Source organism: Motacilla alba, chromosome 1A (genome assembly GCF_015832195.1).
Source record: "Motacilla alba alba isolate MOTALB_02 chromosome 1A, Motacilla_alba_V1.0_pri, whole genome shotgun sequence".
In the NCBI taxonomy this organism is placed as follows: Eukaryota; Metazoa; Chordata; class Aves; order Passeriformes; family Motacillidae; genus Motacilla; species Motacilla alba.
Genome location: NC_052031.1, coordinates 66,016,740 through 66,031,090, shown reverse-complemented (window position 1 = coordinate 66,031,090; position 14,351 = coordinate 66,016,740). Strand labels below are relative to the sequence as shown.

Below are 14,351 nucleotides of genomic sequence, written 5' to 3'. Positions count from 1 at the left end.
TGCTCTCATATTTCCACTATTTGGCCAAGGCTAAAGGACACAAAACTGAATATTTCTTTTTGCAGTTATTTCTTATTGCAGTTATTATCTGCAAATATTTCTATTTGCAGATATTCTTTTTGCAGCTATTATTATTATTGCAGTAATAATGCAGTTATTACTCACGGGAACCAGTGAGAACACATTTGCAAAGGCAGCACTTCTAGACCAAAAAAAGTTGGGTGCTGGGTGCCCTCTTACCTGTTGGAGAGCCTTGCTTAGACTGCAGCTCCATCTGGGCTCCATTGGTCCTTAAGGAGAGAGTCTTCGTCCCTTGCTGCTTCTCCAGTTCCCCTGCAAAACAGACAGATGGAAATAAATGAGGGGAGGGATGCAGGGAAGGCCACCAGCATATTGAAGGAACAAAATGGGAAGTCAGCAAGGAGAATTAATGCAAGGAAATTACAAGTGAGTGTCAAGAAGGGAGAGAGGAACAGCCAAGAAAAAATAGAAACTGGAGAGGATTTGATATGTGAAGAAACTTGGGTATCTCTGTAGGACCTTCTACATATGAGCTAGATTTATACAGGGTTGGCTAGTGCTGCACAGGTGGGGACCACTGCAGCTGAGCTACTTTGGCTCATCAGTCTGTACATGGAAAGGCCATTGAAGGCTACATGGACATCTTGTCTGTCTAAGGCCATGGAGTGACAGACTGCTTGCACTCAGGACAACTCTGTTAAAGGTATGAGATCTATCCCAGCTATTTGCAGATCATATTTGCATAGTCAAAGGAGTATGGGACAGAAGAGAATCTTCTGGGTGTGACAGTCTAAGCTTCCCTATTCCAGGCTGCTGTATCACACTCCCTGTCTAATAAGCATTGTAAGTAGGTAAGTCCTTCCATTTCTCCTGCTGGTTGGTGGTCCCAGAGTGCTTTTTCATCCTATCAGTGAACCCAGGAACATCCTGTGCAGACTTGTGCTGCTCATCCTCTTTGCCCCTCTTCCTGAAGAAGACTTCTTTAACCCTTTGCCTTGTAGTCCCATGCAGAGTGATGGAGGGTGAATTGTATGACAGACCCTTACATTCAATTCGTATCTGTTCCAGTTCTGTCACTTCTGCTATTGACTCTTTCAGGTCTTCCACAAACTTCTGCATTTCCTCAGCACCCAGAGCACAGAAGTGTAGTACCTGTTTTTTCTCTGAGCCTGAAACTGGAGTCACCAGTGTAATGCCATGCGGGTAATCTGAAAAAAGATGTGCCAACAAAATAAAGAGGTGTTAGGCATTCTTGATGGATAGTTGGTTGTTTGGGTACATCTGAAGGACAGAGGGTTTTTAGCACAAGTCCAATGGAATTGCACACCCAGAGTTTGTCACACTGCCAACTGTGGGAACCTGCAGCACTGCAGCCCTCCAAGAGAACAGAAGGACCAAGCTGCTGCAGCAAGGCAAGTGTCACCAGCACCACAGTGCTGCCAAAACCAGAGAACTCTAGCTCGTAGTTACTTTTAGTGCAGCACTGGGCCTAGGAACCTGGGAACAGAGGCAAGACTGTAAAGCCTTTCTCAATCTGTGGAAGAGTAAACAGTGTTTATGAGGCCAATGACACTTTTTCTCCTGTGGGAGATGCAGCAGGAGAGTTGTCTTCTGGGGCCAGAGCCATTGCATCCACAGTGGCAGGACTTGTCCCCAGTCTCTCCTTTCACCATCAGAGAACACAGGAGGGGTGCTGGCACAGTGCAGGTGGGGACCTCATTGCACTCTGCAGAGAGAATGGTAAAGGGAAAGATGTGCATTTGTAGGCCTCTGCTTAGTGCTCCTCACAGGCAAAACACACAGGAATGTAAATGAAAGGCCATGCCCAGAGAGTGAAAATAAACAGCAAAAGGCCTTTTGTTTTAACGTCAGGTTTGTGTGGAGGGAGGTGATGACTGGAGATTCAGCCAACAGAATCAGGAGAACACAAGAATGCAGAGAACTTGCCACACTTTTGACTAGACTTCTTCTGTCATTTGCTCGATTGCTGGTGGTTTCAATCCCTTTCCTCCTTTCTTTTCACATTCCTCTAAATTTAATTTCTGTCTTCCCCTGTCCTGCTTTCACTTCTCCTCCAGTGCTCCTACATCTGCCTGCCTTCCATGGGGGCAGCCTTCCTTTATTAGCCTTCCTTTATCAGTCTTTCCCAAACAAGCCAAGGCCTAACCTGTTATTTTCAGCCAGCCCTCTGCTCCCCCTCTTTGCATGCCAAGCTCTTTTCCTGCCCTGTGTCTGTCATCTGTTCAGGTCACAAGATCTTTGTGACATTTGCTTTACTGTCTCTGCAGGGGATGCACAACAGGGCACCTTTGCCAGAAGATTTGGGCACTCCCAGGATGGTTATGCTACCCCTGAAAGCTGATTCCAGCTCTGATGGTGCCTCCTGGGGATGCTCAGGTATGAATGCCCTATAGTTCACAGGGATGTGGGAGCCTCTGCATGCTGCAGAGTAGGGTGTTGGGAGAGTGACTCATGCTACCAGTAGAGTAGAGCAGGGATAGAAAAAACTTACTATAGCCACAGTGCTGCTACATTTTGCCTTCCTTGCAGCATGTTCTCCACGTGCTCACAATGGAGAGCATGGTGATCCCAGGGGATTGTGCCCCTGATCCCACGGGCATCAGCCATGCTTGCCTGGGGCTGCTGTGCTGCCCCTGTTCCTGTGCCAGCAGGAAGCCTGCCTGTTTCTGGAACTCCTGCATGGCACAACCAGCCCCAGTCACGACACATCATGGCTCTATTCCCAGACCATCAAGGTCAGGCTGACTAGGGCTGGCCTCCTGCCATGCTTTGGTGGGTACTGTTCCAAGGGCTCTGCCTCTGCCTTGGGAAGCTCTCAGCACAGCATGGCACTGTGCAGGGAGGTGTCAGCATCAAAGGCAGCAGTGGGGGTTGTGACCTTGGGCATGATGTTTTCACAGGGGCTAAAGCTGGCAGCAGCAGTTCTGTCAACAAGATTCTGCACCAACAGCTGGCTTCTGGGAGCTCAGGGGGATGTATATGGGCTTGTTTCCCCCAGTCTTCACCACTGGTGTTGTCCCTGCCACCATAACAAGCCAGATCCTTCAATGAGGCCCTTCTGCAGATGCTCAGACCTAGGAGAGGTACCAGGAGCTTCTTCTCATCACAGTGTACCTAAGGCATGATCTCTTTGGCACAAGCCTCAGTTTTTTCTCTTCCACTTCTCTTTCTCTTTCTCCACTTTCTCTTTCCTCCACTAACTCTGACAGAGTCTCTCTCCTAATGCAAACTCACACAGCCCCCTCCCTCCTTCTCCTTTTCCCTGCCAAACCCCTCCAGGAAACCCAGGAGCAGTGGACTTACACTCATTCTCAAAGAGATGGAACTGCATCCCTAGCAGGCCGACTGACTTGCAGAATGTGTATGTTGAGGAGCTTTTCTTCTTCGGGCAAAGCTTGAGGATCTGTTGGAGGGAGAGAACCATCATTGGTGCTGGGGAACAGTGAGGCAGGAATGATGCAAACTGCTCAAAGCAAAAAAGCTCTGGTAAGTGTACATGGGAGCAATGTTTGCTGAATGACTGGATCTTTGCAGGAGAGCTGCCTGGAATGCTGCACTTGTAATAACACTTCTGGAATCCTGCAGGTATCGCCCTGGGCCCACTCTGCTCTCTCCCAGAGGTTCTTGATCACCACATTTTGCCTTTGAAAGGGTAATTCTCTTCACCAAGGAACAGATCAAAAGGCAAAGGGAAGCCTGTCATAAATACCTTAGAGCTGGGAACAAGAGCTATGAGAATGCTGGGCTGCCCTCGTACCTCAGCACTAGTTCTTATGGATCTGGTTTATCCCATGGAGTAGAGGGATAGCAGGGAGCAGACCTTCTCCCCAGGTTAATAACTGTGCCAATGGCTGCAGAGGAATAGCTGGGTAAAGCTCTCTTATCCCCTCCTTCTACAAAAGGGTTTGGGTTTAGCCTTGCATCTGCTGCCACCACAGTTTTACTTTGCCATTAAATTCAGCAAACTTCCATTTTGTTTGGCCTCCTTCCAGTCTCAGTGTAACTCTGCTCTCCTGTACTTTAATCCCATTGCTGGGGCAGGACACTTTCAAAAATACTCTGCACATTTGGGGGTCTGAGAGGCACTATCTAGTCTGCTACAGCCTTTTCCATGTTAGAAGGCAGTGATTTTAAAGTGTCTGGCAGGAAAGATTTAAAGGGCGTGAGAGGGCTCTGTGTACTGTGGTACAAATAGACAAAGAAATGAACCTCCCTTTCATGAAATGAACCTCCCTGCTGGCAAAGGCATGAGAGAGAGCAATAACATTGCTTGGATGGCTGTGAGATGTGACAGTTTGTTTTTTCAAGGGTTGACTGAAGCTCTAGATTTAGTAGGTTTTTAACGGTGAAGGGTCCAGAGCTGTGTCTTACAATGTTGATGAACTGGGAGCTGTCCTTAGAACAGAGGGAAAATGGATGTCGTGGACTGGTTGCAGATTTCCTTACAGAAACCAGGGCAGGTTTTATTACTGCAGTGCCTGATTGCCAAAGCACACTCACCACCAGCAGGTCATTGAAGAGGAACACTTCCCTTTGGTGAGCTGCCTGCTTCTGCACTTTGTTGACATCGGTCACCTCGAAGAGGCGGCTGCAGCACACCAGCCGGCGGTGGGGCACCGACAGCACCTGCAGGGAGCACACAGGGACATGCAGGGCTTCAAGGAGGGCCCACTGTGGGTCTCCCCCACGCTCAGACTGCACAGCCCTGCCCAGTGACAGAATTTTACCCACTCTGCCCAGACAAATCACCTCCTCAGCACCGCTCCTTGCCATCAATTTTCCTGCTGGTGCAGTAACAGAGAAAGCCTTTGTGATCCAGGTAAATCAGAGGGCAGAATAAATGCAACCTTCTTACTCACACATCCTATCTCTGGCTTCCAATCGTTGGGTCACTGCTCATCCTCTCTCACCCCACTGGACATCTGCAGGTTTCCTGGGCTTTGAGAAATCATTTTGCTTTATTTTGGATAAACAGTATGTATGTGCTTGCACTATAGATTGGTTACTGCCAAAGAAGGTGTCTGTACTTTGGGGATCTCTTAACCCCAGCAATTTTTGGGGTACTCATTAGAGACAGACAGATGACATTGTTTTCTATCACTTTGCCTTTTACTTCCTACACCCTTAAAAGGCCTGAAAGTTTGATACACTGCAGACCCATCAGTTGAGCCAGCCAGGACCTGCAGTAAAATTCATGGGCAAACAATTACAGCACTAGATACTGTAAACTCTGGCCAAGGAGATCCCTCAAAATTAGGAAGGAATGAGATAGCAGGAAATAAAGAGTTTGGAGAAAAAGGAGTACATTTGTAGAGACAAGCAAGGAAAGTATTACATAAGAGAAGAAAGGCATAGAGGAAAAGCAGAGAAAAGAGGGCAGGGATAGAGGTGGGGGACAGAGGGGCTGAGTGGGTGCCAGAGGGTTATGGGTGCTCACCGTTTTCATTCCAACTATGGACTTCTCCACTTTGGTGACATAAGTTACATGGTCCTCATTAGATTTTAGCTCTTTCTGCTGGATCCTCTCATAGATCCCCACCACCAGCTCCCGAGGGATGTCAGCACCGTCGTCCACCCCTGCCAAACACAGAAAATGTTGGGCAGGCCAGCCAGAGAGAAAAGAAAAGGGAAGAACCAGTGGTCCCTCGCTGGTCACTACTGCCTCTGCACTGTGCAGTGCTGGGAAGTGAAGGGGAATAGCAATACTCCACTTTAGGCTGTCTCCTTTGTTTCTCTAATGCATCTAAGGCACAAGCAGGAGAGACTGACATCTCTAAGGCCAATGCAGTTGATTTCATTATTCCATTGCTCTGCATGGTGGCTCCTTTCCATATGTTCCCTAAGGTTTTATAGCCATAATTTCACATTCATTTATCTTGGGCCACTCAGCAGTAACCCCTGCATTGATTTTGTATCATCAGAAGTGCTAGATGTGGAGAAGGCCTATGATGGGATTCAGCAGCTCTTCCTGCCAATGCAAGCATCATCTCTCCTTGTCTGCTCGGTGACCCCCACCATTTTCCTTCTGTGTTGTCTCCTAGGAATAATGCTTTCCTGCTATTCTGTTTGTGGTATCTCTGCCTTGACCCTGCCCCTTTCCTCTTTTACATCTCCTTAGATAATTCTCCAGATTTTGCTGTCTGACCCTTCAGAGCCTGGCAGAAAAGGTTTTTTTCACCCTTCCTTGAGCCAAACACTGAAAACCAAGTTTCCAGTCCTTCCTCCAAACTGAATTCCTCTAGTCATTTTATATTGATTTTCTCTGCATTCCCTCCAGCTCCCTGGTCTGAGCTGTACTATCCTGAGTGATGCAGGTGAGGACCTGCTGAGAAATGGAAAGGCATTGAGATGTCCTGCTCCCGTACCTACATCCTTGCAAATGTATCCCAAACAACATTTCCAACATTTCCCAAGGCTGCTGGAGCTGCTGGCCTGGGCATTGGCCTGCAGGTGAGTCTGGATTGAAGCGTCTCTGCTTGTCTGTGATGGGGTGACATTCACTTGCTCTAATGAGTGGGGTGTGTTGCACACTGGAGGTGAGTGATCTTCATGCTGATTTAAGTCATTGTGGTGTGAACTGACAGTTTTTAAGGCAACTCTAAGTTAACATTAAAATAACCCCCCTCTTTTGTTAGTGCTGTCAATTGTAATACTAAAGAGGGTGATGGCAGGTAGCAGACCCATTCAGTATCTGTGGAATTAACTTGAAAGAGGGCCTCAGTGTCACATTATAGCAGTCTGAACCAAGTGACAAATTGTGGAAGGCGTGGGAGGCTCAGATGACACTTTCTGAACAGCAATCAGGACAAAGAAACAAGTCAAAGGAACCCAGAAAAATGCAAAATCTTTAGAAAAGACAGGAATTTATGCTGGAAAAACTTTGAGGGAGCTTTATATGAATTGCAGATGTGCTATGAGAGAAACTTGGAAAATGGCTGACCTAGGATGACCTAGGAATGAATATGGCTGGGAAATTAGACAATAATTTGTCTAGACATGATGTCAAAAAGGCCAAACAATACTGAGCTGAGTTAGTAGATCTGAAAATAAGAGCAAGGCGGTAGCTCTATATATGAGAATGTTGTGACCACATCTGAAAAAGTGCTTTTAACAACATATTACCAGGATGGAAAAGACTGACCTTGAAAATAGAGGAAAATTGATTTGGGGAACTGATGTATCAGAAATTGCAAAGAAATAATGTATGCATGAACTCTGTCACGCCTACAGTTACTATAAGTAATTGCAGGCAATTAAGAAGGGGAAGATTTAGCCTGAATAAAAGGAAAATGTGTTCATATATTCAAAGCAGGCACGTTTAGCACAACCCAGCAGGGTCTAAGAAGGATGGAGCTCAACAATAGGAAAATGTAATAAATGGACTGTTTCCAAGCAATGAGATATCTTGAAAGATGAAGCCATCTCTCAAAGGAAAATGGTTGGTTTCTGAGAAGGCTGGACAGCTTTCTGCAGAAAACAAAGTTAATTAGAATTTCCCTTCCCCAGCACCCTAGAAGGCATCTCAAAGGGCCTTCCATGTCTGGCTCACAGGCAAGGAGCAGAAGACCTGGGGAAAAGCAGTTCCACTAGGTTTCTCTTGCCTTCACCAAGGCAGAATTTAGAAAAGCAAAAGGGCAAAAAAAGAAAAATCAAGGCAGAACCCTCACCTCTCAGATTGCGAATGAAGTCCTCCAGCATCATCTTTCTGTCGGGCTTGATGTTGGGGCTGTACATGTCTGTGTTGAGGAGGATGATTGCAAAGGCCAAGATGAAGATGGTGTCCGGGTTGTGAAACTGCTGGACCACATCTGGGTTACACATGCAGTACCTCTGGCTGCAGCAGGAGGGATGCACACACTTAGCATGGAACACGGGAGCCCTCTGCTCCAGCTTGGCAATGGCTTTACCACAAGCAGATCACATTCCTTTCACTCCACCTCTCACACATAAGAGAAGGAACCCACTGCCCTCTGAAGGCAAATTTCCCCACCAATGGCTGAAGTAGGCCACTGAAACTTCAGCCTTCTTGTCCTCAGGAATGAAAAAAGCAAGTGAGGCTGGAGCAGACTACTCAGAGTGTGTCAGTACACAAGAGTAATGCAGGAGGTGTGTGCTCCAGCCTGCCTTGCTAAGCTCTCCTCTGGATGCACCAAGGGAGAATCAAGCAGCCCTGCAAGCACCTCTGCTTCTCTTCCTGTGAGTCACCTATGAACAGGGAATCCCTTGCTGGAGCCATATCAGGACTGGCCTCCCTCTGGCCCCTGGTACCCTTCATGCCACTGAACCTCTGCCAAGGCCACAGCTGTGACACAGCAGTGGCACAGAGGACTCCATCCTTCAGAAGCCCCTCCATGATCCCCCTCTTTGGAAGGGAAGTCTGTGGACATTCTGGTTTTTGCCTTGGGTGTGCTGTGTTCCCTGCTTCCCCTGGTTGCAGCAGTGGGGCTGCAGGGCTCCTGCTCTTACCTGAAAGCCTCGATGAGCCGCTCCACCTTCTGCGCCTCCCCCTGCACACGGATGTGGGCCTGGAATTTCCGCAGGGCTTCGTCCAGCTCCATGCCTGAGAAGTCCATCTCGTCCACCACACAGCTGTGAGAGGGGGACACAGCCTTCATCAGAACATCCTCCCGTGGATGGCACCAGGCAGGCTGCTCCACTGTGGCACTGAGGCCCAATCCCCAAGGGAAATGCCATGGGAGGGGCCCTGAGACATCACTGTGGCTTCCTGGATTCTGCTTCACTCAAGTGATTCCTGCATTCTACAGCTCGTGAGCAATTCTTGTGCTTTACTATATATTTATTTATATATATATATGTGTGTGTGTGTGTGTTTGTACACCATCATATCTACATATCCCACCATAGACAGCATATACATTCACATGTGCATACACAGAGGAAGTATGTGTACATATATATGTATTGATACTTACCTGTCTCTATATAAATATATAGACATCTATATTGACATTTAGACACCTGTATCAATATCAATAAGACCAGAATCAGCTCTGAGAAAATAGGAAATGGAAGGTGTTGTACAGAAATAACACGCAACATTACCTGCTCATCTGGTGTTACTTTGCATTTCAGCATGATTCACTGCCCACTGGAAATTCATGGCCAATTTAGATACCCCAAGAAGGGGATGACGCCTCTCCTATTTCCTGCTAAAGCATTCTCATCTTAGAAAGGCCCTGCTGTTAGTCCCCAAAACCTACCACTACAGTACTTGCTCTCTTTATTAGTCAAATAATCTCCTTGTTCTTGTTCTTACTGCATGATATTTCAGTCACTTGTAATGCCAACACCTTTCTCATGTGGCTTCAGCACATTCTGTTAGCATATTCCTACCTTTTGTGCTCAGGTCATTACTGCAAGCATTAATCAAAAGAAACCCCTGTTCATAAGGTCCCTAAGGCCCAGCTTCCCATTTCAGCAGAGTATGTGGGCACTAATGTCTGTATCAGCCAATTTGCTCCCCTGCTTATTATTCCTCTGCTAATTTCTCTCTCTTCCACTCTCAACAAAAAATTTCTCATGTCAAAAGCTTTGCTGAAGTCTAGATTTATTTAGTTCTGCATGTCTCCTGTCTAGAAAACTAGTTATTCTAACAGACATCGAATTACTCTATTTTCCACTGACTTTGGTATGTACAATTTACCTTCCTGCTTGTCATTATTCATTCCCAAAAATAAATTTTAAAACCTGAAATTCGGTCTGACAGATGAAGAAAATCACAGGTGCCAAAATCTCATTTTCTTTAAACCTTCCTTAAATACAAAGTTACTAATTTGCTAATGGAACCACCTTGACATTAGAAGTGCATTAAAAATTCAAGAACTTCATATTTTCTGCTGCTTTTTACCTTGGAGGCTACTTCTATTAGCCCCTTAACCCCTTTATTTAATTCTTTGTATTGTGTTTGGGTTGCTTTGTCATGTGGTAAAGGATAAACTGATCCCAAATTTAAAGTTATTAAGGAGGAAACTTTCCCCAAGACAGGTTGGCTGGGACTATATAAGGAGTGGTATAGGGAAAAAAGAGGAGGAAGGAATTAGCTCTCTTCTGGATCCTTCTGTTTCCTAGGATTATCTGGAAATTTTGCCAAAGAAACCTCTACTAATAAAGGGATATGCTGTTACCAGTTTCTTCCTTTCTGAGATAAACTGAGGGTGTGTCTGTTGGTCATTTCTAAGGCTGCAGTTTGCTGTGGGTTTTTGGAAAGTGGTTTGTGAACTAAGCTGTTGAGTGCCACGTGCAGCCTTGCTAGAATAAAAATCTGTTGCACAATTCCTCAAATGGGTGAGGGACAGAGATCAGAAACATCTCTGCATTCCTCCATTGCCTTATTGATTCAGGAGTTATCATCATTTAACTGGGGTGACAGCTGCAGAATAACTTACCAAGAGCTCTGACTGAACATAAAGTGCTCTGTATCTTCTGGGGTTGGACTTGTTACAACCTCAGCTAGGAACTGTGGGCTTTTTCTCTGCACAAAGTCCATATAATCGAAATTCAGAAACAAATAGGGAGCAAGGAAAGAGAGTCAAAGGGACTGCTCTCATAGGAAATCTTCTATGAAATATTTTTTTATCTCTCCAAGAGGTGGACTGCAGAAACACTTGGCAATAAGAAAAACCTCCTTCACTGTATCTTTTCTTTTTTCTTTTTATTTTTCTTATACTTATACTCAGTCCCTTGGGTTAACATCAAGGCATTCTGCTTCTTGGAATTTATCGTTGATAGTAAAAACAGTTTTCCTCTTGTTAGTTGTTATTGTGTTCACAGCTGCAACCACCTCTGCACTTGGGCTTTTGCTATTATTTTTTAATCCTTTCCAGTGTGCAAGTGTTTCTCAGCACTGACCCCGGTGATTTTGCTGCTATTGTCTGCTTCCAGACATGTGAACACTGAGTGCTTGCATGCCCCAGGGACACCCACTAAGGTCGCCCTAGTAGCCCCAGTCCACCAGCATTAAATCATCTATCTTTTGCTTACTCCTTCCCTCTGATCATTCTTTCCCTCTCCACACAGGCTGCCCTAAAACACCCTCTCTTTGTGTACAAATCTCAAGTAATAAAGTTGATGCCCTCAATACATGGAGCCTTCATTAGGACAAGTAGGACAAGGCAGCTGTTCACAGCTCTTTTCAAACTCAAACAGGCATTGCTACTTGAGTTATGCTCAGATTCTCCTAGGAGGGTTTCTCTCACAGACTGACTGATGCCGGTTTACTTTGTAAATTCTAACTCCTGGGAGTCTCCTCCATTTGTCTCTCAGCCCAAAGAAGAGTGTCCCCTGTCCTGCTTACTGAGAAAAGTTGACCAGGCAGAAAGGACAGGTTAGGAAGAATGTTTGATTCAAAGTCAGCCTGTGCTTGGATTTGATTTATCTGACAAATCCTGTGCCAAAGGTCTGAAGAACAGCTCCTAGAGGAGCCATCAGGTACCAAGCTCCTATTTCTGCTGTTATACAGGCAGAAAAAAAGATGGGTCAGACTTGTCTGTAACTTTTGTGTCCAAATTTGACTTGGCAAAGTCCATTCAAAGAGCCAAACAGCCTTGTACTATAGGTCTGCTATGTTTCTCCTCCTCTTCTAGGCAGCTGGAGTTTTTGCAGCCTTCCCTGACTTCAGATTCTTGCACAGACTCACATTATCTTTCCAAATGCACTCTGGTAACTGTGTCAGACATCCCCTGAAGTGCAGCACAAGTTTTCTTCGTGAAATCAGACCAAGGAGGCCTTTTCTTTCCAAGCTAGAGACCATGGAAGCTGACAAAGGATATGAGAGTGGGTGGCTCTCTGCATCCAAGGAATAAATCAAAAACTTATGTGCACATGCCAAAATCAGTGCTGAGTTCATCTTCCCACAAACAACTGGACACCTGTGAGATGCCTATTCCAGGACCACCAGGAGGCCTGAGAGATGATGATACAGGGACACAGTAATCACCTTATAAAATCTCATGTTTCAACTCCTTCCTGCCCAGGAACTTGCAACAAGCCACACAAATTGAACTCACAGTGCATCTAGAGATTCATTTAGCCCACTATCTGCAAGGATATGACTTTGGATATTTGGATCATGCTGTTGAAGTGAGCAGGAAAGCACTGGCTCCCTGCCTCATGAACGAGGGGGTAGGGGTTGAGGACTCTTGGGCCACCTGTGTACATGAGGAGTTTGATCTGCCCTGAGGCACCTCACAACAACAAGCAGAGAATTCCTCACCAGGTTCCAGGACCAAAGAGTGGGCTCCTAGATGGATTATTATGCTTAGCTGTTGTCTCTGTTGTAGCCTCCTAGGCTACAGGGAAAAGATCCCCATAAAAGTGGGTGGACATAATGGCAGAAGAGCAGTGAGGATTTAGCACAGGGCTAAGCATGGCAAAAGAGCCTGTGGCAAAAGGGTTCAGTGAAGACAGGAAGCAGCTGTATCATGTGGGGCTGGGATCTGCTCACCCAAGTGAAATGACCTATTTTCCGGCTTTTCCGCTCAGGTGACAATGCAGCAGGGGCTGGGATGCAACTAAAAGCATCTGTAATGAACCTGCAGCCTCCACTCAGGGAGGGAGCAAGGGGGGAGGCAGCCAGGTGGAAAGTTTAAAATCACAAGGCACAAAGATATTAATAAAAACCATCCCCTTTTTCAGCCTCCCTAATTCTACAAGCTTTCTGAAGGTGAATCAGGACTTAGGTGAATTGTGGAAGAGCTCAGCTCCCTGGAAGGAGACTGCCCTGCATGTGCAGGCAGAACAGAAAGAGAAGTTAGCAGGATGCCCCGATTCCATGCACCAGTGGGCACAGGTGTGTGTCCCAGTCCTGCCCTCCCCACCCTCTTGGGAAGGACAGTCTCTACAATGGAGACCGTGCCCACACTCATCTTCCCTTTCTGGAGAGTGCTACAGGATTGGTGTATTGTCTGATTTCCCCTGGGCTTCAAGCCTGCTCACCCTCCCATGGTTGCTGGTTGCTCGCACGGCTACTTACTTGGGAATCTACTCCTTCCTGAGTTTCCCTGGGGATAGGCAGACTCAAGCTGCACATTCAGCCTGTACAGGCCTGGCATGGGAAGGCTGTTCTGACATTTGGTGTGTGCTACAGCCCTGCTTGCAGCTGGAGATCAGAACTGCCTAACACGTTGTTCCCTCTGTCCTGTTTCCATCACATCCTTATCTATTGCTCCTGCTCAAACCCTCCTGTGATGAAAGTCCCCTACTGATCCTCTGTAGCATCCTCAGTAAGAAGAGGAAAGAAGGTTAGTTTGGGCTAACCTGACAAGTCCATTCTGTCTGTCCAAGAGGAACCCAATTCTTCTCTGAGAGGCAGTCCCTTTGCTGGGCTCCCAGCTCTGCACGTACTGAGAGCAGCTTTCCTCTCCCTGACTTTCCACGACAGAAAGACAAGACAACACAGGCTTGACAGACAGGAGACCTGCTCAACCCCAGGGAGAATGTCTCCAACAGCAGCTTCCACTCCTAACACCAACCAGACCCCGACTCAGCACAATGCCTCCTCTGCTGGAATCTCTGCCCATTCCTCCTCTGACAGCAAGTGCACCAGGACAGCCACATCTGCACTTCCAAATCCCACAAGCTGAACACAAACCATCCAGTACCAGCACAGCTGACTCCATTCATGAAATCACTCACATTATCTTGTTCATGAATGAACTATGAATGGAAGTAATTCCTGAGTCAGGAACAGGTGGAGAGGAAGAATGGACTAAAGTGAAGGAAAGTATGAAGAAAGGAGAACAAAAGCAACAAAGAAATGTAGAATGAAGAAAGGATGCAAGAATGATGACGTGTCTTATATTAAAACTATGTGTTAATGCCTTGGGCCTAACTTTTTCAAAGCTACAGAATTATTTTTTGTGCAGTACTTGACAAATAGATTTGATTAAAACTGCTCAGTACCACACAGGTCCTTTAATGGGCCAGGCTACCTCTCTCCAGCTGTACTCCCTGGACTGGTGGACAGTGAAACCCTGGGGCAGGTCTCCAGTGACTCCCTCTCACTGGCTGCTGGACAGCCTGTAGAAGGAGATTCTTGGATCTTACTGGATCTTCTTAGATTCTTCTGGATGCTGATCACAGTGAATGGTTATTTTGTGAGATGCTTAAAATAGGTTACAAGTGGGATTTATGCCCTGCAACACAAAATGCCTAAAAGCTGGACATCCAGACTAAACTAGCACACTGAGAAAAACAACACTCTTGAGGGCCCCGTGTCTCTCCACTGACAAAAGGAATTCATAAATTTCTAGAAGACACTAAACTTGGTGGTGGCCAACAACAAGTGAGAT

The 14,351-nt window shown here is 46.3% G+C and overlaps 1 protein-coding gene and 1 long non-coding RNA gene across 5 annotated transcripts in view; one reads left to right on the top strand and one right to left on the bottom strand.

The window, feature by feature from the left end:
* The window catches only part of IQSEC3 (IQ motif and Sec7 domain ArfGEF 3), a 101,183-nt gene that overhangs the window by 9,047 nt on the left and 77,785 nt on the right, over window positions 1-14,351 (bottom strand). For all 4 annotated transcript variants that reach the window (XM_038155611.1, XM_038155614.1, XM_038155612.1 and 1 more), the window contains exons 6-12: window positions 8,509-8,631; window positions 7,710-7,876; window positions 5,480-5,619; window positions 4,543-4,668; window positions 3,346-3,445; window positions 1,068-1,229; window positions 241-333 (exon numbers count right to left, since the gene is read on the bottom strand). In XM_038155611.1, coding sequence (XP_038011539.1) covers window positions 241-333; window positions 1,068-1,229; window positions 3,346-3,445; window positions 4,543-4,668; window positions 5,480-5,619; window positions 7,710-7,876; window positions 8,509-8,631 — 911 coding nt within the window. The remainder of the gene's footprint in view (window positions 1-240; window positions 334-1,067; window positions 1,230-3,345; window positions 3,446-4,542; window positions 4,669-5,479; window positions 5,620-7,709; window positions 7,877-8,508; window positions 8,632-14,351) is intronic.
* On the top strand, window positions 3,412-8,576 carry LOC119708792. The gene is made up of 3 exons (XR_005259217.1): window positions 3,412-3,528; window positions 6,320-6,492; window positions 8,480-8,576. It is a non-coding gene; the product is annotated as an uncharacterized LOC119708792 (long non-coding RNA).